Source organism: Pecten maximus, chromosome 16, assembly GCF_902652985.1.
Source record: "Pecten maximus chromosome 16, xPecMax1.1, whole genome shotgun sequence".
Lineage (NCBI taxonomy): Eukaryota > Metazoa > Mollusca > Bivalvia > Pectinida > Pectinidae > Pecten > Pecten maximus.
Genome location: NC_047030.1, coordinates 16,404,125 through 16,429,615, shown reverse-complemented (window position 1 = coordinate 16,429,615; position 25,491 = coordinate 16,404,125). Strand labels below are relative to the sequence as shown.

General features: G+C 36.5%; 3 protein-coding genes across 4 annotated transcripts in view; 2 read left to right on the top strand and 1 right to left on the bottom strand.

Annotated features, from left to right (window-relative positions):
- The window catches only part of LOC117344969 (DNA fragmentation factor subunit beta-like), a 33,804-nt gene extending 14,240 nt beyond the window's left edge, over positions 1–19,564 (top strand). Inside the window, 6 exon segments of the mRNA XM_033907875.1 lie at positions 11,712–11,841; positions 12,087–12,281; positions 13,124–13,203; positions 14,858–15,115; positions 15,117–15,133; positions 17,475–19,564. Coding sequence (XP_033763766.1) covers positions 11,712–11,841; positions 12,087–12,281; positions 13,124–13,203; positions 14,858–15,115; positions 15,117–15,133; positions 17,475–17,670 — 876 coding nt within the window. The 3' untranslated portion in view covers positions 17,671–19,564.
- On the bottom strand, positions 6,886–11,782 carry LOC117344970. Its single transcript, XM_033907876.1, has 6 exons — positions 11,677–11,782; positions 10,948–11,180; positions 10,736–10,810; positions 8,594–8,643; positions 8,112–8,313; positions 6,886–7,620 (listed from the first exon to the last, which is right to left on the bottom strand). Coding segments are annotated over exons 1-6 (648 nt in total). The 5' UTR covers positions 11,679–11,782; the 3' UTR covers positions 6,886–7,534.
- A 2,800-nt stretch (positions 19,565–22,364) lies between the features above and the next one.
- LOC117344906 (probable cation-transporting ATPase 13A3) overlaps positions 22,365–25,491 on the top strand; it is a 43,440-nt gene continuing 40,313 nt past the window's right edge. For both annotated transcript variants that reach the window (XM_033907789.1, XM_033907788.1), the window contains exon 1: positions 22,365–22,508. The gene's annotated coding sequence lies outside the window, so the exon portion shown is untranslated. The remainder of the gene's footprint in view (positions 22,509–25,491) is intronic.

Here is a 25,491-nt window from a genome sequence, read left to right as displayed (position 1 = left end):
GGTTTAATGGGATCAGAGCCGTCATATAGGAAATATATATAGAAACAAACGTGAACACGTGCCTGCAATTAATGCGAATGAGACAACAATAATGAAAGTACTGAATAAACTTTTTGACTTATATTTGTGAGTTAGTTAATAACAAATGTTACCGAAACCAGGGGCATATAATTTTCTATTATAACGTGCCATATACAACATGTAACATCTTATTAATTTTCTATTATACAGGGCCAAATACAACGTGTATCATCTTACTCATTTTCTAATATAACAGGTCGTATATAACATGTAAAATTTGAATAATTTTCTATTTTAACGGGTCGCTGTAACATGTATGGCATTTGAATAATGGGTCGTTTACAACGACTTACATCATATAGCCTTTATTATGAGGGCATTTCCGGGTTGTTACATACCAATATTGATTTCGGTTATAATACTTCTAGTAATAGAAATTTAAAATACAATTCATACACGATGTGAAATAAAAGTTAAAAAATTGGAATTTTTATTAGCCAAAACAGCAATAGATATGTTGCAAATACACTTGAAGATACACTTGAAGATACCGTTATTTGTGATTTTCGGAAAGATTCATAGAGTAAATTTTCAACAACGTGGGTTTATGAATGAGGTAACTTAGGTTAATCATTCTATAGACAAACCTTTAAGATACATTTTTTTCGCTTGAAAGGAAAACGAAACCCACTGAATTCCAAAAATAATATGTTTGATTTCAACAACTTAAAAATGCCTTCCCTATAGTAACACGCAATTCTTAATAAAATTCAAGCTCAATTTACGTACAACATGTAAAAGTATATCTTCGGAACTTTTTTGAAGTACATAGAAACCAAACGCGAGAACTCACAAGAATTATCGGCGTGTGCCGATTAGAACACCAGACACCTGTAGTGCAGTGACAGGTGTGACGAGCTTGTGGACCATAATTTCACACTTGGTAATTGTTTAGCGGTTATACTAAGCCACTCAATTCGTAATTCTCCGAACATGTTTCTAATCTTCTAAAGTCCTGTTTTAAGTGAAGATATGACTTGTGACACACGAATGGAAAGTAAAACCACAATGATCTCGATCACTTCACAATAATGACACAATAACAAAAAAATTTTTTTAATGATAATAAAAAATAAATAAATAAAATTTGAAAAATTCATACACGAAAATTATTGCGAGTTAATAAGTTTTAGTATTAATTATGATTAATCACGATGAACTAAATTGTATGTTTTCTATATATATATTAAAAAACGGAGCGAAAATGATGGTTTTAGTAAGAACCTATGTACCTGTACATAAAGTATCAATTATATTATAATTGTTGCGAATCACTTTTATTTAATTTCACTGACAACGATCATATAAAAATTATATCTTTCTCAAGAATGTAATCGTCCGTTATCCCCGAGACCATGACATGTAAAATACCCTCGGGATAAAATCTGTATATGTAGAAGTTTGTTGCAGGCTCCAACACTGGTATTCATACGTGAGATTTAGTCTATTGTAGATCATGATGATTATAATATATTACTTTCTGAATTAAGTGTTCTTCATGACTTGAAGCGGGTTTTGTATAGAATATAATGCTTAGATTTTATCTCGGCACTCGGCCAACCGATTTTGATGTGGTTCGCGACATCATTCATTGGTTTTTACAAAAAATAACATGTTTGAATATCGTTTTTTTGTTCTTGGTACACTTTAACACCGAGTTTCACCACGTCAGCATTTGAACACCAAGAACTTTAACTCTGTACATGTACCACTTGTGATATATACTGAAATGACTAAAGTTTTATATACATGTATGACTAAAAAAAAAACCCACATTTTATGTTAAATATTTTATTAGAAAATGTTTTTAGATAATGCAATGAACTTTCAAAATACATGTCAAATACAATTGATGTAATTCATATATATTCATAAATATATATGATCTCTAGCAATATAGTCTTTGGAAAAAACATTTGATTGTGTCACATGGATTCTAAAATAAAGAAATGCTTTAACAGCTTAATATTTAAATCACACGCTTCAGAAAAAAATATACGTTGAAATTTTATTGTTATCACATGAAATAATCAGCAAATATGTTTTTTATCTTCTAAAAACCACCGTACTGTCTTCTTAAATAATGTTAAATAAATATAATGTTTATTATCAAAAATACCAAAGAAACTGTTGATGTAATACCATGTACTGACTTTCGTATGCGTGAAGTATCACTATCGAAATGGAGATCATTTACAAATCGTGTGCTTTTAACATGCATCTTATTGCCGTACTCAACAAGACAAACACCGTAACATGAATTAAATAACTTCCACAATTCCAATGATCGATGGTAAAATTATGGATTGATATACATGTATTTAACTCGTTATGGTCATAAACGTGATAAAACTAACTTTCTGATAGCAAAACTTTAAAAGAATAGTTATCATTTATTTGAAAATATATTTATCTGTAAAAGATTGATGCATAGTAATAACAAGACATTTCGTAACTGTCTTGTAAATCTTACCTGTGCACGGAGAATGACTTGTCAATCATTCTTATCAACCAATGAAATACGCGCAAAGCCTTTCCGCGGCGTTTGATTGACAGCAACAATGCTCACTGAGGTGTGACGAACTTCAGTGTCATCTGCTTTGTATAAGGTGACTTGTCAATCTAACCGATGAAATTCGTACAAGTATTAAGATTTGATAAAAATCATTGAAATCACATTTTTGATAGAAACTATGCAACCAGTATCATTACACATAATTAGTGTTATTCCCACTTTTGATCAGTTTCATATGTGGAATTAGCCAGAGTTTCTATTGGCCTCGTCTGGCACACTACGATATGAAAACGTGGAATTCTCCGACAGCTGACAATAAAATCGGGAATGACATAACACTTACATATATGGATAAATGAGATAGTTATTTACCCCAGTATACCCATTTAGTCCCATCTAGGTGTTTTATTCAGTCCTTATAGACCCTCGCTTTACGCTAGTCAATATTTCATTCTGGATTCGACGCCATGTTGCTAACTATACATTGTAGGTCGCGGTCGGCCTAATTACCTAACCATGTGCGATGATACAACTTTTATTTCTATAGATTTTACCGCTTATAATTAAGAAATTATGAATTTTTGAATTTAATATAACAGGTTTTGTGAAATAATAAGCTTAGTTTTCTTGATTCAAACTACTTTAGAAGAAAAACACAATAAATTATATATGGTCTTTTCGGTCCATTGCGTTCCGATTCGGGTTGTTAGTCGTACTGTCACTTACAAAATGGCAGGTCAACAGCGTGAAATTTTGACTAGCGTAAAGCAAGGGTCTATACTGACGGAATAAAACACCTAGGTGGGACTAAATGGGTGATCTGGGGTAAATAAATATCTCATTTATCCATATTGGTAAGATACGTGCGATTTCACACCGGTTTTATTGTATTTACACCTTATATCTTAGCGACACCAAACGGTGACGGCACATTCAATGTTTTCATATAGTAGGCTAGTGCGTTCTGGCCCTACACCAGAAATGTATGCAAATTATATCCTTACTTGGATTAAAGTTGTTTGAAATGATAAATGATCATCACACAGTGATTCTTAGATCTACTACTCAAGAAATAACTTCCATCAAATCTACTTTCTTTTACCTGTCAGCGACACACAGCGGAATTTTTACAGTTCTTTATATATCTAAATATACTAGACATTATCTATGTCCCCTTTAGACTACGACTAGTGACAAAAAAAATCATCATATTTTCAAGCTAAGTAAAACTGATGTTTAATTCTACGGCATTTATAAGAGATGGAAACAATCAAAACCAATGGCAAATGGTTATACCGTACGTCCCTGGTCACATCGATCATAGCGTTGATGGGTGTCAGTTATATACATGTAATTACTCCATACCGATTCATATTACAGGTAAATTTTATCGCATGAGTCGGCACCGATGAGTCCTGCTGATCCTCTGTGGTCCTCAGTGTCTCGATCGCGGAGGTTCACCGCGGTACGCTTGGTCACCGCGATCTTTGATGATTTAACCCCGGTGATCGATCGGCATAATTGGTCTATCACCAGGAAACACGGTGATTATTTCTCCATGTACACTCGTCACCATAAATCGCGGGGGAAAGGGTAAAAGTATTAAAAGCTACGGTCCTTACTGTACCTGTAATAGAATTTCACTGTCACTGTCTTGTATAATTATTTGTGATTACATTAACAGTAATTATTATGTGTCATAAGCAAACATAAGATTTATTTAGTAATCTTATGGTTGTCCAGAAAAGATACAGACAAGTTTTGCTAAAAATAATCAGTCTTTTAAGATGTTGTAAATATTTTCTAAGTCCAGAAAAGGTACAAAAAAGTTATACATGCAATTTTCTAAGTCCAGCAAAGTTTTGCTAAAATTAATCAATCTTTTCAGATGTTGTAAATATTTTCTAAGTCCAGAAAAGGTACAAAAAAGTTATACATGCAATTTTCTAAGTCCAGCAAAGTTTTGCTAAAATTAATCAATCTTTTCAGATGTTGTAAATATTTTCTAAGTCCAGAAAAGGTACAAAAAAGGTATACCTCAAATTTTCAAAGTCCAGAAAAGGTACAAAAAAGGTATACCTCAAATTTTCGAAGTCCAGAAAAGTTACACAAAGTTATACATGAAATTTTCTAAGTCCAGAAAGGTATAAAAAAGTTACATCTAAAATTGTCTAAGTCCCAAAAAGTTATCAAAAGGTACATTCATAAATTCTAAGTTTTCAAAAAGGTACAAAAAAGTTATAACTTTTCTGTACCTTTTGAAAAAGGTACAGAAAAGGTACTAAAAAGGTACAAAAAAGTTATAACTTTTTATACCTTTTTTTGGTATGGGAATTAATTTTTTAATTAAGTGATGATCAGAAAACAACATAGCCAGCAGGCAACCATCTTGAATTTGGACAATTGAAACTGCATTGTTATAGCAATTTATTAAAGTACTAAATCAACATTATGGGTCTTTCTCAAATGTGAGATTCCCCTTAGTCTCCAGTTGTGTCTGATTGGAAGAACTACAATGTACAGAGTATGTCCAGTTGGATTTTTACAAATGCATGTTGTTCCTGCTATATATAGTGCTATATAAAGTTATTAAATGTTTTGAAGGAAGAGTGAAAGAAGGAAGAAGAAGAGAAAATATCAGTCTTTCGTTTGACTGATATGGATCATTCCATGTGGGCCCCAAGTTCCTTCTGGCATCTCTCTTGTTAATGAATGAATATGATGAAGATTCCTAATCAATATTTCTAGTTCATTTATGTATTTGTATAAAATGCTATAGACAGTTAAATCTTCCAGATACTAAATCCCATAGTTAAGGTACATGTTTTCAAGCATTTCTAATATAAGATATATCAGTATGAGTTACATGCCCTTTGCTTGAGGAGCATTGCTAGTTTTGGCCATGTACAATGGACATTTTAGACTATGTATGTCAATGACGTTTCAGCCAAAAGCAGTCAGATCCTATAGGCTATACTGTCAGTACAGTTATTACAAATTGAATATTAATTTCAAATAAAAGTAAGAAAAGAAGGAATTTTTACAAGTTTCAAACTTAGTAAAAAAAACATGACACAAATAAATGAAGGATTTTTATGCCCCTGTCATGAAATGGAGTGCATATAGTGTTACCCATGTCTGTCCCGTCCCATCCCATCCCATCCAGTTGACATTCAGACGCAGTGTAACTAGCTAATCTCAGGAACTAGTACTGCTGATGCGATCCTTTACAAACTGTGTTTCTGGCTGGGTGTCAAGTGGCAGCGGGGGCTTCCATCTCTTACTGATATTTTCTATTTTTTTGCACTTTTTGATCATGAGATTATAGCAGGTTGGGGAAAGCCTCCAACTTCCAAACAATACGCAAACTTTCGTATTAATATTATATGCCAGTCTCGCCAGAATATGAATTTGTTACCAAAAATAGCCAAATATCACTTTAAATTTAACTTAAATAATGTATAGCAAAATTTACTGTTTAAGTGATTTTGGCTTTTTAGTAACAAAGCAATATTCCAACTGGTATAGACTATGCAAGTTTGTATGTAAAGTCATATAACTCACATAAGAACATGATCATGAGTTGGTTGTCTTGTTCTTTATCCTGTATTCCGGAGAAAAAGCCTTGGATTTTGATTTAAAGATATTTTATTGTCAAAACACAAATGGGATTAGACACAAGTTGGATATGAAACAACAGTATAAATATAACATTCATGATTGTACAAAGTCAAAACTATAATGTACAGAGGCATACCGGTAGTTTCATACTTTAAACTATTCTGACATTAATATCAATGTGTAGTGTATACGTAATGCAATCAACACTTATGTGTAGCATAGTGTAGTCACTGTAGTGCGATCAGCATATACCATAATGTAATGTGGGTTTTAGCACAAAATGATATGTCACATTTACAACATCATGGAAGTTTACTAAAAATAAAATCATAAAAGAATTATGTTATATTCTTCCTTCCCCCTCTCTACAAAATATTATAGGGAATGTACCATAGTAATTGTTTACAGATCTAGAGATCTATTTATATATCTTAGCAACACAAATGACGAAGGAAGACAACTTTTTGACTCGTGCCCTGACCGGGCCTCGCGATCTACGGCACCCAATCGCCTTGCCAGAAATACCCGCAGCTTATACCGCTGCACCACATTGGCGTTCTTAAAAAAGAACGTTTCAATGGCGCAGTGATGGTCGGCCCGATACCCTGACATGATCATTATGGAAGTCGTCTATAAGATGATATGAATACCTGGATCGCAATGTATTTACATACATGATACGAATTGTACACATATTATATATATTTCTCTCGGTACAACTACGACAGGAAATTCATATATATATATATATTGTGTACACAGGTTGTTTTCTGCCTGCAGTAAACCTTATTTATATTTGATTCTGAACTTAGGCTCAATCTTTTCCTATTTGTGTATATATATATGTTGTTCATTTCTCTAATTATACATGTATTAATGAAGTCATTGATAAAAATTCCCTAAAATACTGCCTTATCCAATAACCTATATAGCTATGGTCCACAGAGTTTATGGTCATGAATAAATGCACCAGAAATACTCAGTGGCAGAAGTTTTGTCTGCCTTGAAAAAAATTAGTGTTATAATATAAACCTTTCAAGGGTAATATATAATATATTAGATGTTGAGCAGTACGTATGTCATAATAGAGCTGTTTAAATACTGATATATAAATGTATTTGATATTAAGTGCCCCGCTCCTTATATATATATGCAACCACCCTTTTTTCTGGGAAAATGAAAACCGTAGGTACATTAAATTAATGCCTTTAAATGTTGCATACTCCACTGATATGTCAATATATTGTATAAAGTCTGATAATTCTGTAATAACTTACTAAGTTCTGATAATATATTCTATATGTATTTAGGATAAATTCATGACTCTTGCATGGTTGCAAGTTCTGCATACATAGATGCTCTCACTTTCCCTGGAGACTTGCTACTTCGTGCAAGGCAGAATGCTGAAATTAGAAATATTAATAAAACATTTACAAGTTGTTCGATGTAGCTGCATAAAAATGGAATGTTAATCATGCAAATCAACACTGACAGAATTTAAGTGATTTCCGTAACAAAAGTCAAATATATATATAACCAGTATATTGACCAAGGGTAAATTAAGTGCGTGGACATTGTATGGAGTCATTAGCTTCCTCTAGTCAGAATCAAACTGATAGACAGCATGAATTTATACCCTTGAATTAAATGGACATTTAAGATGATTTCACCTCAAGTCTTAAGATATTTATATATATAATTAGGACAGTGATCATGACTTTAATACATTGATAACATCAATAAAATGCTTTAAAGGTATATAGATGGTAGTAGAAAATTAATGAGCACAAAATTATATAATATCCTAAACCTGGCAGAATGCCGTATCTGTGATAATCAATAATCGCTGGATCATTTTGTATACAGATCAATGCCACTCATATTCAATTGTTACCTGTAACAGCCTGGACAATATCGTCACATGGCCCCTCCATATTGTTTGAAGTGAGCTCTTCAGGAAAGAAGATGTGCAGTAATTGTGCAGCCATCTTCTCTCCATTTAGGTCACGACCTCCAGGTTTCCTTCCTGCAGCAATGACGGCATCTTGTTGGTCACGATGTATAAAGACATGTGACCCAGGGGAAAGTTCAACCATCTTCATGATCATGGAACAAAGATCACACAATTAACAAAAGTCGCACTGTTCAACAAAGGTCACTAAAGGGTGGGAATTGTGTATATGAAGTAAAATAGACTTGTTTCATGCTTTTACTCTGACAACATATCAAATGTTTTCTGTACTGTTCATATTTGAGGGAGTGATTACTTTATCGGACAAAGCAAAAACTTGTATAAAGTTTTTTTGATACACGTACCAGGTAAAGACATATACACATTATCAGTAAAAAAGGAATTATACATAATGTACAGTGTACCTTGTATTTTAAGGCGTCTGAAGAAGACACTATCCCTGCCCTTGGCCTTCCTACAATACAGAAAGATGATGATGAACAGATTATCATTAATGATATTGCCCATACAGTTTGTACCTCTGTTTGTATATTTATGTAGTAAGAGCTAGAAGACACCTGCTGTAGTTGCTGTTACCTGGGACAGAGTTGGGAAGGAACCCCTGTTAGGAGATGGGGACACCTGTTGTATTCACTTAGGACCAATTTAGGAGATGGGGACACCTGTTTTATTCACCTAGGACTCAGTTAGGAGATGGGGACACCTGTTGTATTCACTTAGGACCAACTTAGGAGATTAGGACACCTGTTTTATTCACCTAGGACTGAGTTAGGAGATGGGGACACCTGTTGTATTTACCTAGGACAAAGTTAGGAGATGGGGACACCTGTTGTATTTACCTAGGACAGAGTTACTTGCTGTAGTTGCTGTTACCTGGGACAGAGTTGGGAGCAAGGAACCCCTGTTGTAGTTTGCCTAGGACCAAGTAAGGAGATGGGGACACCTGTTGTATTTACCTATAGGACAGAGTTAGGTAGTGGGGACACCTGTTGTATTTACTTAGGACTGAGTTAGGAGATGGGGACACCTGTTGTATTTACCTAGGACAAAGTTAGGAGATGGGGACACCTGTTGTATTTACCTATAGGACAGAGTTAGGAGATGGGGGCACCTGTTGTATTTACCTAGGACAGAGTTAGGTAGTGGGGACTCCTGTTGTATTTACCTAGGACAGAGTTAGGAGATGGGGACACCTGTTGTATTTACCTATAGGACAGAGTTAGGTAGTGGGGACTCCTGTTGTATTTACCTAGGACAGAGTTAGGTAGTGGGGACGACTGTTGTATTTACCTAGGACAGAGTTAGGTAGTGGGGACGACTGTTGTATTTACCTAGGTCAAAGTTAGGTAGTGGGGACTCCTGTTGTATTTAGCTAGGACAGAGTTAGGAGATGGGGACACCTGTTGTATTTACCTATAGGACAAAGTTAGGTAGTGGGGACTCCTGTTTTATTTACCTATAGGACAGAGTTAGGTAGTGGGGACTCCTGTTGTATTTACCTAGGACAAAGTTAGGAGATGGGGACACCTGTTGTATTTAGCTAGGACAGAGTTAGGAGGTGGGGACACCTGTTGTATTTACCTATAGGACAGAGTTAGGTAGTGGGGACTCCTGTTGTATTTACCTAGGTCAAAGTTAGGTAGTGGGGACTCCTGTTGTATTTACCTATAGGACAGAGTTAGGTAGTGGGGACACCTGTTGTATTTACCTATAGGACAGAGTTAGGAGATGGGGACACCTGTTGTATTTAGCTAGGACAGAGTTAGGAGATGGGGACACCTGTTGTATTTACCTAGGACAGAGTTAGGTAGTGGGGACTCCTGTTGTATTTAGCTAGGACAGAGTTAGGAGCAAGGGGCATCTTTTTGTGGTTATTAAGATGAAGTTTGGAGATATGTAGACACACATGGCATGTTTTGGAGTGAGGGATATCTTGTTACCTGGGGCATGCTTTGTGGTTAGGGACGCTTACAGTAGTTACCTTTGATAGGCTTTGAAGTTAGACACCTGCAGTAGTTACTAGTTACCTGGGGCAGACTTTGGAGTTAGGGACACCTGCTGTAGTTACCTGGAACAGGATTTAGAGTTAGGGACACCTGCTGTAGTTACTAGTTACCTGGGACAGGATTTGGAGTTATGGACACCTGCTGTAGTTACTAGTTACCTGGGGCAGTCTTTGGAGTTAGGGACACTTGCTGTAGTTACTAGTTACCTGGGGCAGACTTTGGAGTTAGGGACACCTGCTGTAGTTACTAGTTACCTGGTACAGGATTTAGAGTTAGGGACACCTGCTGTAGTTATAGTTACCTGGGACAGGATTTGGAGTTACAGACACCTGCTGTAGTTACTAGTTACCTGGGCAGACTTTGGAGTTAGGGACACCTGCTGTAGTTACTAGTTACCTGGGACAGGATTGGGAGTTAGGGACACCTGCTGTAGTTACTAGTTACCTGGGGCAGACTTTGGAGTTATGGGACACCTGCTGTAGTTACTAGTTACCTGGGACAGGATTTAGAGTTAGGGACACCTGCTGTAGATATAGTTACCTGGGACAGGATTTGGAGTTACAGACACCTGCTGTAATTGGTCCATCAGTCTCTGTTTGAGTGTCGGGGCATGGTCTGTAACATTGAAAAAATATAACCATGAGTTCAAACAGGACAGGACATTCATATTGGAACATATTTTTAACTATTAAAGGAACACTGTCTAGGAGCATCTTTTCTTGCTTTTATGTATAACACTGACATAAACTCACCACATTTAGTTTGTTTAAGTTCTGTTTCAAATTCTTCAAACTTTCTGGTAACCTGCTCACAGCAATGGCAATCTGTCAGATTGAGACTCTGGCTTTTTCTGAGGTTTAACTCTGATTTCCTGCTAGGAAGGGTGTCCCCGATGCTGGGACCCTTGATAGACTCAGCAGCTGTATATCTCCTTGGCCTCGGCGATACAACAGCACATTCCTTCTTTGTAGATTCTGAGAGTTTCCTGAAATATTGGTAGTACAAATGAATATGTTGTATATAAAAAAGAAATATATTTCATATACCATTACACTTTTGTGATTTACGAAATCAACTACCCCGGTTATGACATTAATTTGATAGTGCCTTTTGATTTTGCATTGATAAGATATATACATTTCTCTGAAAATTTCAGAAACAGAAAGAATCACGAGGGGACATGGAAATAATTCTAACATCATGGAAAATATAATGATAATTGATACATACATTGCAAAGGTCACAATGTTAAAAGGTTATCAAAAGGATATTTTTATTGTGAAATGGAATTTACATTCAAGGGATTGTTTCTTTTCGTTTTTTTTTGTTTTTTTTTAATTTCATTCTATCATCAATAGTGATTTTTTTTTTTAGATTTCACTCTATCCTTAAAATAGTGAAAATAAGAAAATTGAACCCCACCAAAATAATGACTTCTACAGTATAGAGAGTTATTTATGAGAGTATACTTAATAAAGTACATGTTCACTCCTGCAGTTGTTTCTGTATGTTGTAGCTTTGTCGAAAAGAAGTAACCGTGGTGATAGAAGATGATGGGACAACTGTGTGTGATGATTCCTTCTTCAAAAAGTTGCCAGCTCAGACGGTGTTTGTCTTCCTTCAGAAAGGAGAGAGATGGCGGGGAGGTACGAGGAGCTAGAATTCTGTAATTTATAAAACATATCTAAAATGCTTGGGTATGTTTGTCATGTTAAAGATAAGTTAAGTAACCAGCATTTAATTAACCACACACCTAATAGGTTTTCTCTATGTATTTACTATCCCATAATAAAATCTGCTAAGTTATCTTGTTGTCCTGCAAATGTACTCCTGCTAGGAGAGTTTATGTACCCCTAGTATATTGCTTAAAGATGTACTTTATTGTAACTAGCTGGAGCCTTGATACATGACGCCCTCAGCAAGCTGTATTGTACCTCCAGGAAGAATGAGATAGCAGGACAAATCCGCGATCTCCTCCAGGGAGAGAATGCTCCTGAAAAAATTCATATCATTTCTCAGTATCTGGAAATGATGCAGACGAACACGGATTGTGAACAGAGATACGAGGATGAGGACTGGTTTGAAGGTGAATAATCTCCCTTGATATTAGATCACCCGAAGTAAGCTTTTGATTTATTTGTCAGCTTTTCAAATGTAAGATTTGAAAATATGTTAGGAGGCGCTGTGGTCTAATGGTAGGATGCAAGGCTACGTGACCGAAGGTACGGGCGCTGTGTTGTATCCTTGAACACGATACTTTATTCTGTTGTGTTTCAGCTGACTCAGTTGTAAATAAGTAAGTGGTAGGGCATGTGCAAGAAATGTCATGCATGTGAGCATCAAAATGGAAGCTCCGGCTGCATGCTCTCCAGGGAGTTGAGAAAGACATTGGCTGATTGCATGCTTACAGGCCCAATAACCAGGAATACTGATTTATGAACCGCTTTGAGACGGTTATGTTGCTGTACGTGATATAGCGATATCTAAAATTTCAATTATTATCATCATAGTTATATGTTGATAAAGGCCTTTTAACAGTTTCTAAGTACAGATTACGTTTATTTGGATTTACAAGTTTACAAAAATGTACCCATATTTTGGTACTTGTAAGTTATAAGATGATGGTGTCCCCATGCCCATTCGTGCTGTTTATTTCTAATTAAAACCAAATGAACAATTGTCTCTCTCATACTGTTAAGCATTAATTGTTTGTGTACTTTTCTCATGACTTGAGCTTTCATATTATTTTTTGGATACAAACATTTGTGGTTGGAACATGTAACAATCATATAACTAATACAACAACATTTGTTGTTCCACAGCAACTACAAAAACAACAAAAGTTGATACACAATGAAATTTCATGTTATATATATAGTAACATAATCCAATTGTTTTTGTCTAATACATAGATTGTTTGGTTTTCAGGCCTGAACAAAAAATACAAGAGTAAGAGTGAGGTGATGAGGCACAGTGCACAAACCCGTCTCCGGAGTTACTACACTACGGTAGGTATACAAACCCGTCTCCGGAGTTACTACACTACGGTAGGTATACAAACACATCTCCGGAGTTACTACACTACGGTAGGTACACAAAACCCGTCTCCGGAGTTACTACACTACGGTAGGTACACAAAACCCGTCTCCGGAGTTACTACACTACGGTAGGTACACAAAACCCGTCTCCGGAGTTACTACACTACGGTACGTATACGAACCCGTCTCCGGAGTTACTACACTACGGTAGGTACACAAAACCCGTCTCCGGAGTTACTACACTACGGTAGGTATACAAACCCGTCTCCGGAGTTACTACACTACGGTAGGTATACAAACACGTCTCCGGAGTTACTACACTACGGTATATATACCAACACGTCTCCGGAGTTACTACACTACGGTATATATACCAACACGTCTCCGGAGTTACTACACTACGGTAGGTATACAAACACGTCTCCGGAGTTACTACACTACGGTAGGTATACAAACCCGTCTCCGGAGTTACTACACTACGGTAGGTATACAAACACGTCTCCGGAGTTACTACACTACGGTAGGTATACAAACACGTCGCCGGAGTTACTACACTACGGTAGGTATACAAACACGTCTCCGGAGTTACTACACTACGGTAGGTATACAAACACGTCTCCGGAGTTACTACACTACGGTAGGTATACAAACACGTCTCCGGAGTTACTACACTACGGTAGGTATACAAACACGTCTCCGGAGTTACTACACTACGGTAGGTATACAAACACGTCGCCGGAGTTACTACACTACGGTAGGTATACAAACACGTCTCCGGAGTTACTACACTACGGTAGGTATACAAACCCGTCTCCGGAGTTACTACACTACGGTAGGTACACAAACACGTCGCCGGAGTTACTACACTACGGTAGGTATATACAAACACGTCTCCGGAGTAACTACACTACGGTAGGTATACAAACACGTCTCCGGAGTAAATACACTACGGTAGGTATACAAACACGTCTCCGAAGTTACTACACTACGGTAGGTACACAAACACGTCTCCGAAGTTACTACACTACGGTAGGTATACAAACACGTCTCCAAAGTTACTACACTACGGTAGGTATACAAACACGTCTCCGAAGTTACTACACTACGGTAGGTATACTACACTACGGTAGGTACACAAACCCGTCTCCGGAGTTACTACACTACGGTAGGTACACAAACCCGTCTCCGGAGTTACTACACTACGGTAGGTACACAAACACGTCTCCGGAGTTACTACACTACGGTAGGTATACAAACATGTCTGGAGTTTCTACACTACAGTATGTACGCAGAAAAATAGTTACATGCTCAATTTTAGTCTGTTCAACATTTTCTTGGCTCTAAACTTAATGCAGCAGAGTGCTATGAAGTCAACTTACAGGAAGGGCAATAAATCTGCAGAGATCATGATTATTTTACTATGATAATGCATGTGCTTCAATAATTTGTAATACATATGTCTTGCTAATAATATATTTTAGTTTAAAACTTTCATGAGTAGATATTTTGATATGATATCCTGAAGATTGATGTCTTCAAAATTTGGAGAGAACATGTTCTGAAGTTTCACTTATTTCTGTCTGTAAGGTCAACATGTAATCTGAAAGATCTGTGTTGATTTCAGGCAAAGGACCAGGTGGAGAAAGAATCTGCTGGAGAACATAAAGACCTTTTACTCACCAGTCTGGACGATGTTCTGAACCAGCTCAAACGCAGTGACTTCCACGCGACCTACTTCGACCGATCAGCAGGAACCAAGCTGCGGTTGTGCGACAAAAAGGGCTGGTTTAAATGCGAAGGTCCATTTGATAGTGAAACATGTGACAAGTATCACACCATCAACCCGTACGCCTCCAAAGGATACCGTCAACTGTTCGGGTTAGTGGAATTTAGACCACATGTAAGTGAGCAGAGTAATGCTTATCTCATGTACATATTATATGGGCAGTAATAAACCTGATTCCGAGATGAGTCTGGAGCCTTGGTTAGAGCCACCTTAGGGTGTCATTAAATCGTGGAACTACTGCTTCAGTCCAGAGTTTAAATCACAGTGTCCATTACCTGGTAGTTTCTCCTATTCCTATTCTTCCCTTGAGTATTTGTAGAGATAATTTCCCCCATGGGATTTATAAATTTGGATATATAATCCAACACCTCTATTTAAATCTGATCTACAGTACCATTATTTTCTGCATAGCCCAAAGGCAATACAATTTTGACATCGGGAGCTGCCTTTAGGAATATATGTTTTAGATTACCTAAGATTAAGTCTTTGTGAACATTTTGTCCATTGTATTTTGTGTGACCATAAACAATTTATATTACACCTCCTTGAAAATCCCTAAAAAGAAATTTTAATTGAATTTAGCAGAACCCTACTATCAGCAAAGGTCAAATGAAACTGAATTATGTCGTCCCTACCCCCTGGGGCCTGTGGGGTGAGATTAAAAGGGCCAAATTGACGAAAATTTCAGAAATGTTTTCCCAATACGAAGATATGACAAAAATCAAATACACTTCATCCTTGGAAGCTTCTTATATAAGGTGCCGGTTAAAAAATAGTGAATTTTATTGATAGAATGGAATGACAGTTTGATGTTATGCAAATATTGACCTTGGGGCCATATATAGGTGTGGCCAAAACAAGGTTAAATTCACTGAAGTTTTAACAACCTTTTTCTCCATTCTTACTGATAACCAACTGTTTCCATTGTTGAAGAGAGCTTTGGTGCTTTGTCATAACTAGGAATTTATTACCTGTGGGACTTCACATTTGCCCCTAGGGAGGGAGTGAAGTTGACTAGATTTTATAGGGATTGCCCCTAGGGAGGGAGTGAAGTTGACTAGATTTTATAGGCATTGCCCCTAGGGAGGGAGTGAAGTTGACTAGATTTTATAGGGATTGCCCCTAGGGAGGGAGTGAAGTTGACTAGATTTTATAGGGATTGCCCCTAGGGAGGGAGTGAAGTGGACTAGATTTTATAGGCATTGCCCCTAGGGAGGGAGTAAATTTAAAGTTGACCAGATTTTATAGGGATTGCCCCTAGGGAGGGAGTGAAGTTGACTAGATTTTATAGGGATTGCCCCTAGGGAGGGAGTGAAGTTGACCAGATTTTATAGGCATTGCCCCTAGGGAGGGAGTGAAGTTGACTAGATTTTATAGGGATTGCCCCTAGGGAGGGAGTGAAGTGGACTAGATTTTATAGGCATTGCCCCTAGGGAGGGAGTAAATTTAAAGTTGACCAGATTTTATAGGGATTGCCCCTAGGGAGGGAGTGAAGTTGACTAGATTTTATAGGGATTGCCCCTAGGGAGGGAGTGAAGTTGACCAGATTTTATAGGCATTGCCCCTAGGGAGGGAGTGAAGTTGACTAGATTTTAAAGGGACATGATACTTTTATTGTAAAAGGCAGTTTTAATATGCCCGTCATTTGACAAGAGTATTATGGTATGGCGCTGTCCTTCTGTCTGTTCAGCATAAGCTTTCATTTGTTTGACAATCTCCTACATTTTACAACCAATCTCTTTCAAACTTGGTATATAATGTTAAGATCATGATATGAAGTTGTGTCTCTCTGAAAAGATTTCAGTTTTCCAAAAGTTATTGCTATCGATGTTGATGTTGCTGACTTAAGTAATTGTTTTCCTCAAACTGTTAGAAGATTATATGACATTGTAATGAACAGTGAGATTTACAGCATGCCAGATAGCCACTCTTAATGAAGGTGATGGAAATTATATTTTAACACAAGATAGTATATAACAATATAGGGCATATAACGGACGTATATTGTTCCACCCTGCTGTTCTCTTTTTAGTTAGCACTTTGGAATGATATTTTTGTCCTGTAAAACATATAAGAACCCAGGGGCCAATTCGTTTATGCTGACCGGTTCGTCAGTTTTTAAATGTAATATTTCAAACATATATCTTGACGGACCTGCAAATGTTAATACAGGCCTTGGAAGCCTTTATCAAGGCTCTTCTGAAAACAATATAAAATCACCAGGTCCATCTTTATTTCATAAACGAACAACACCGATCCAATTGGTCTAACCTTCTGGACCGCAAAAACGAAAACGGCCCTAGTGACCATGGAGGCCCTTGGGCCTCTTGTTATTAAATATGTTTAGAAAGCTTAAGTATACGGGTAAGGGTAGTGGTAATCTATCATAGATTTAGAAATTAACATGCTCATGTACTGGTAACCATTGCTTGATGACTTCTGTTTTATGTTACAGTATAGAAAAGTCAAGGGAGGTAATTCCAGCATATATAGAGGCAGCAAAGAACGTACCTAAGGGGAAACAACTGAACCATAGTCACCTCTACAAACTGTTGTTCACCAGACAAAATCTCAAACTGGTTCAGGTCGGCTGTCACAAGAAAGCTGCACGTAGCTCTGGGAACTGTTCTTGGGAGGATTTTGTAAAATGACAGCTGTTGTTTATTAACAGGTGTTCATAACACTTAAAACTAGTGATATCTTCATATATGGACACATTTTTATCTTATTATGACTTTTTATACTGAGGACTATTCCATTAGAATATCTACCCGCCCCCAGGACTCCACAATAAATCTATACATGGTACGATTGCCTTCCTATTACATCTACTTCCTATTACATCTATGTAATTTATTGAATAAATTCTATAAATGTGGTGCCCCTTAACCAAACCTGGAGCCCTGGTGTGGGGTAGATGTTTTACTGGAGAAGCCCTGATAACATTAGTATGGAAGAAAAATGGTGTGTACACCAAACTCTGATTCATCAATCATTATATAAATCCAGAAATAAAACTGGAGTACTATTTCTATGTATGTTGTTTACTGTGACAGTATATATATTACTGCGGTATGTGAGGCTGGGCCTCTTGTTACTGTTATGTCTTCATACCCAGTGATTTCTTGTTTCATCTTATGTCTATCGAGTTAGTGTCAGTGCAATAAGTTGAAGGATATCCCTTTTCAAATACTTTATCTTTTGTGAGATACTGACAATATTTCCGGTGTTTTATATTGTGTGTTACTATCTGCAACATTTTAAAACCTTCATGTCACTGATCATGAACATTTTGGAAGAATATTAAGAAGTATGATTATACAGAATAAAAACGCAGTACATTTAAGCATTGAACTGCTTTCAGTTGGCATTCATATTGACTATGAATGCCAACTGAAAGCCGTTCAATGCTTATATTTACCATCTGCGATTTTTTTTGGAAATTTTCAAATTCAAATTTCAGTTGGCAGTTCATAAGCTGGTGAACTCGCAACTGAATTGGTAGAGTTATATAGTGGCAGTGCCATATAATGGTAAATATGTATAAATGTTCTGTATAACATGTTGACCTTTGACCTGTCAGCATAAATATTCTGTGTTACATATTCTACAATATACATGTTCTTCTTGCTCAGATATTGAACAATAATTTTTTTTTTTAAATGAAAAATTAAATTCAACAAGGTATAAGATATAGTGGAAATGTATTTAGATTTTCAAATGTGGACTGTTCGTCAGTATACTACTGTTACTACATGTATCTACAAGGGTGGTATACATTAAACTCTGAATTATCTGACGTGAATAACAGCTGTTTGGGTTGATGTATAAAAGTTTTATTTACATTTATCCCATAACAGATTTGATTTGAAACTCCGTAGAATCAATATGTCACTCATACAACAGATATGTAAATGAGTCTTGGAACTATAGAGATGCTATTGTGATATATACGTGAATTATTTGTTGTATGCAGAGAATTGGTTTAAGATATATACAGAAAAATACACAAGGTCATGTTCATGTATATATGAACGAAAGTGTTTGATCTTCTATTTCTAAAGCAATTTACATTTACCATTATAAGTCTGATAATTATCATTATTAATAAATTAATAGCAAATGAAATTATTCCAATGTTCAGACTTATTTTCATCAGTTTGATTACATTTGTATGGAAAGATGTTTATCATACCCAGGTTTACCAAATGGTGATTGAATCCATCAGTTGCCAAGGTAACCAGTCATCAAATCCTTCATTTGCACTCTTTACCTGACAAAGGAAACAGACATGTTTTAAAGCTCACATTGTAAAACACAATTTTAAAATCTATGTTCAGGTTTAAGATAAACATCTTTCCACATAGATTTTCCCCCTATGTTTTCATGGGTGAAAACTGACAGCTGTGATGCTGTAGATAAATCAATGTTTCAGACTGCGAATGGGAGTCTTTGTCTATTTGTAATCTGTATAAGTGTATGCCTACAATGCATCTAAACTTGTAGATTTATCAACAATAAAATACTGATTGATCAATGTTTAAATTTTGTTTTGTTGTATTTAAGTAGAACAATAACATCACTATATACTGTAAACTGATTCCATTTGTATTTTGGTACACTCTAATTTAGTGCAAAATTAATTTAATCAGATCATACAATATACTGAAAGTCAAATTATGATTTAGCTGAATACTTTAATTTAAAAGAAAAACATGTATGTTTGCCATACACGTATACTAAGTTAATTTGGAGAATGTGACTTTAACCTAATTATACCCCCGCAACAAAGTTAGGGGGGTATACTGGATTCAGGTTGTCCGTCCGTCCGTCCGTCTGTCTGTAGAGACGTTTTGTCCGGACAACTCCTCCTAAACTGATGGGCCGATTCCAATGAAACTTCACACACATATTAATGATCATGTGTAGATGTGCATGCCACTTTCTTTTTCTAAAAATTATGGTTGCTATGGCAACTGGTCACTATAAAAGGTTTTCCGATAAGAACCATAACTTTAAGTTTGTCCAGACAACTCCTCCTAAACCGAAGGGCCGATTTCAATGAAACTTCACAGAAATATAGAGGAACATGTGTAGATGTGCATGCCACTTTCTTTTTCTCAAAATTATGGTTGCTATGGCAACTGGTCACTATATTACTGGGTTTTCTTAGTTAGCCTCTAATTAAGAGTTCCACTTCACCATTGATTCGTGCAGATTGCGGGGGTCTTAGTCAGCCATTCTGGCGACAGTTCTAGTTAGACCTGGAATTGTATGGTGGATGTCGTCTATGAAGCAGCTACGATACATATATATCCTTCAAGAACACCTGGTTTTATCCTCCTTTGTTCTTTTTCAAGGGTCTCGATGCAAATCTTTATTTTAGAATTTGATGCCAGCAGTGTAAGCTTTTGTTTTCTTCAGATTTGCTCATACAATTTTAGTTCACCTGGCCCAAAGAGCCTTATGCCAAGTGCCTCGTCCATCAGTCTGCTTGTCTTCTGTCTGGTGTCAAGTTTTCTCATTAGCCAAGAGGCCACATAGGTCAAATTTGTTCACACACAAAATAAAATGGTCTTCGTCTGATTAACTGAAAGGTCAAGAATCATCTTCTCTTGATAAAATGAAACGCAGAATATAATATCATGACTATGATGTATAGTTGTGTTTCCTCATGAGGCATTTTGATTTTATTATTTTTGTTTATTACTAGTACTTGATTCTTGTTATGTGATATATAGTTTTCCACCAGTTTCTTTAAAGCTTTTTAAACACACTATCAAGTTATGTTTAATGAGTTGGAGACTTTGATCATTATTAACTCCTGATTACTGGTATATTCGTCAAATAGTCAAAGATTGTAGTGAAAGATGAGGGATTTAGAATGCCTCCTAATCGCTCATATGGTGATCATGCAATTCTTACTTACATTTTAAGATTATAACCACCACTAAAACTAAATAGAAAACACATCGCAGCAAATCACAATGTGTCGCTGTAGCTGGGATCATCACCACATCACAGTAATCGAAATGACAGACCATTGTGTCTATAGTTCTGAATATCTTTTGACCTTTGACTGAATGATATGAAAATGTAAGATGTAAACCATTTGCCAAGTAATGCACTCTGTCAAGATAAAGTGAAAGGTTAGTTCAGAAATAGTGGACGTACCACGTATAGTAGGATGACCCAATATCATAATAGTCAGACCATATTACAATGTACATATACAGTGTACATATACATGTGTATTACAAAGTATTACAGACTCGTGGAGATTGGTATAATGGTTGAATTGTAAAGTGATGGAGTAGCCAACAAGATTGTATATGGAACAGTTTATTTGAGCATATAAACAAAAATTTTACAGAATCAGTCCATGATGATAGGGTGAAAGTGATGAAATCCAATTGAGTGTTTTAAGTCAATTCCAAACAAGCTTAAAATAAGATAAATCATTCATTTATGAAAAATGTTAAAAGTGTTGACTTATCAAGGCAATATTGTTGCAGTGGTCATTTAATGGCACCAAAGCAACATTTGAATGGGGGGAATCTGAAACAACTGAAAGAAAATGGTCATATTTTGGATAATCATTCATGGTAACAGGCAATAATGCATTTAGCTCAGTGTAATCTAAATTATGTTTTCAAATTTTCCATGATTCCGACTAGTCCACTGCATTGACACTTTGTGATGCAGTTGGTCTGGTGGGGATATCCCACTTTTACTTCACCAAGGCGAACAGGGTTTGGGTCCCGTCAGACATTAAATGTAAATACAAATGTATCTAATCACCTTGAATCCTGCATAAAAATCTTATTTCTCTCCTTATTTCTTATTTGGAATAAGCAAGATGCATAGTGACATGAATGGTACAGAAATAGGGTTGTTAAGTTGTACCAGGTATCTTAAAATTGGGTCAAGGTCATTCATTTCAACAAAGTTGACAGTCTGTAGAATGACATTAGGCCTCTTTGTTATTCAGAAAAAATATTGTTTTAAATCCTTTTACCCATTTGTGAATAAATATAATTATAATGTTAAATAAAAATCGAAATGCTACACAGTCATTCTAATCATAACGCATGCTACATCATGGTTGTTACTTATCCGCATTCTAGTCTCATCCCTCAACCACTGTCACTTCCGCTGTTACATTCATTGAACATCCCCTTTCAAAATACGCACTATCGATGTATTAATTTGGTCATATTATCATATTGTACCTTGCAGAAATAATCCCTGGTGTAAAGTTTAAATACATAATCGATTGATATTCGTTTTCATTGATACACTTAATTTCAGCTGTACGATTCTAAAGAATATAAATTTCGCACTGGCTGTTCCATTGATGAATTTTGACATGTGGCACCGGTAGTCGGTCCATTCAACTCTGCAGTTGACCTAAAAGTTTGACGTTTGTACTTTGTGTAAGAGTAAATCTGACACTATGATACCGCGATAACAGGATACGATTGATCAGGTATGTATCTTTTTAATTCACAAAGCGTGTGGGCTAATCATGGTTTGTAAAGAGATACGGCGATAAAAGAGACTAGCAGAAACGATTTGTAAACAAACTTTAGCTGACTTCAGCAGTCGGGATGTTTTCGTCTGCTTGTGCAACCGTGATTGTCACTGTCAGACGGATATTGTTTCTTTGAAATCCAGAATATATTTTATTATGAATCCCTGATAGCATATCGATGGGTAAGTCATTTATTACCATTTTACAAAAGTAAAATCCGCTAAATATTGTTTCTTGTCAAGTAACGTCTACTGTATGGTCAAGAAGAATTTTAATTGTTAGTGTCGGAGTGTTGTAATATAAAGTATGATAAGCTCTACAGTACAGTAAACACAATGGTATTGGCATAGTTTGCTGGTACATGTACATAGATACGATATAATTATAACATGTGTAATATATGTGATGAAAAATATCCTCTCCTGAGTGCTGGGGTTTGAACTTCTCCAACAATAATCAATCCCTATAGCGGATCTTCGTTACATGCAATTAACCTCACATAGACAATATACCCAGGGACATATAATCTGTTATGTCCCTGATATACCACAGGAGTTTGCGACCTATCAGTATCAATTAGAATATTTAGAGAATACATGGTCAGTGTCTTAAAATATAAGCTGTATTTTGGCGAGGGTAAAGATGAAAGACAAAAGTGGCGAGCCACTTTGAAGTAGGTCAGTCGAATTGACGCACATGTTTTAAGATTCCAAAATACAGCTGTTTTCCGTCACTGCTGTAAACAGCAAAAATATATATATGGTGGGTGTATTCCATCAATGAGGTGACAGTTGCAGGATCAAAAATAATTCATGAAAAAATACCCAGTACAGAAGTATAAAAAATCACCAGGAGTGAAATGGATTGATGACCAAAAATGTAACCAGCTTTGGTAAAATTCTGTAAAGTAATTCCATTACATAGTGCACTTATATACTGAAACGAAAAAGAAACGCAACATGGAAAATTGTGATTAATTTTGTATTAAATATACATATCTGTATAAAAATCGCGGAAATAAACATGCACCCTGCCTAACACCCATACCAATCTTCAAAATCATCCAAGTGTGACTAGAGACCTATGCACTTCCGGCGCGGTAAAAACATCAAAAACCGTGCCTGCACAAACATATGCGTTCTTTTTTCATTCAAACCAGTATCAATTCATCACTAACATTGAGCCACATCATCGCCAATACTTTTGCAAACAATAATTCCTTTTACAATTATGCCACGGTTATCAAAGGTTGATAGAGGACGTGCTATAGCGATGCTTCTGGCAGGGAACACGCAACTTCACGTCGCTCGACAATTCAGAGTTCACAAATCGACTATTAGTCGATTAGTTTCACGTCTTAACGCAACAGGAAGAGTCGATGACCAGCCGAGATCAGGACGTCCACGCGTAACGTCGCGACGTCAAGACCGGGTTCTTAGGTTGGCACACCTGCGTAACAGGAGATTAACGGCCGCTGAAACGGCAAGGAATACGATTGGTAATCATAACCGTCGAATTCATCCCCAAACAGTGATCAACAGACTGCGTGAGGCTAATTTGCGTGCAAGGCGACAGTACCTTGGTTTACCACTAACACCGCAACGTCGAGCACGTCGTATGCAATGGGCAACGGCACATATGCCCAGACGTTTTCCTATGAGACGTTGGAGGTCTATGCTCTTCACCGATGAATCTCGATTCACGTTATTTCGAGCAGATGGCCGTCAACGTGTGTACCGGCGTCGAGGCGAACGTTTTGCTGACGCCTGTGTTTTGGAACACGACCGATTTGGGGGTGGATCAGTTATGGTTTGGGCGGGAATCTCCCATGGTTTGAAGACGCCTTTGGTGATAGTCAATGGGAATTTAACGGCCGTACGCTATCGGGATGAGATCCTTAGGCCCCATGTTGTGCCGTTTGTTAGGCAGCATCATCTAACCTTTCAGCAAGATAACGCGAGACCACACGTTGCAAGAGTCTGTAGAGACTTTCTTGCGACACAGAACATTGTTCCTATAGATTGGCCTCCATATAGCCCCGACCTGTCCCCAATCGAGCATTTGTGGGATGAATTAGACAGAAGAATTCGAAATCGCCGTAACCCCCCAAATACCCTCCTCCCTCAGTTAGCAAATGCACTGGTCCAAGAATGGAATAACATTCCAATACGGAAAGTCAATGCCCTGATGAACTCAATGCAACAAAGAATTAGAGATGTGATAACTGTTCGAGGAGGACACACACGATATTAGGGCACGGTTTCAAAACTGCTGCCATTTCAACTTGGATTCACGTAGGGTACTACCAATCATGACCTTCTAGCAAAGTGACCTGTTCTTAAAAATCTCTAAACATTTAAAGGATGTTACATCAATATTCAATATTAACTATTACATATGAAATTTAAACATAATGCTCACAAGTATTATTTTATTAAACCTACAATTTGAAGTTGCGTTTCTTTTTCGTTTCAGTATATATCTCCTAAAATCTTTAACATTTTATTACCGGGTCCATTTCTATTATCGTGATAAACACATTACTGTGACGTAAAATGTTGTGGGTTGTTGAAAAGTCAGTATTGATTATTAATATGTGACCAGAAGCTTTTGTTTTTATGTGAATAATGCTTACCATGAAAATGCTCATAATATTCTTTGCAATTTTATGTACCTAATATGTTTATCACGATAATATAGGCATGGATTCTGTAATGGTGACGTGACATCACCAAGAAGAGATTGCTCCGAGTGAAAACAAGTGAACTTTCAAATTTACTCCAGGATTAAATACAAAATTGGATGCGATTTAGGTTTGTACAAATTCACAATGCAACCTGATCATGAGCTATATATATACGAATTAAGTTTAAAATCTCTCCACATGTTACATGTACTTGTCTTGTCATATTGACAGTACAGTATCATAAGGAGATAT

What these genes read in the sequence shown, in the direction of transcription:
- LOC117344970 (XM_033907876.1), bottom strand. An exon ending in ACTTAAACAAACTAAATGTG is followed by an intron (nt 10,811 to 10,947) that starts GTGAGTTTATGT and finishes TCAATGTTACAG; the next exon opens with ACCATGCCCCGACACTCAAA. An exon ending in AACTCCAAATCCTGTCCCAG is followed by an intron (nt 8,644 to 10,735) that starts GTAACTATATCT and finishes TCTGTATTGTAG; the next exon opens with GAAGGCCAAGGGCAGGGATA.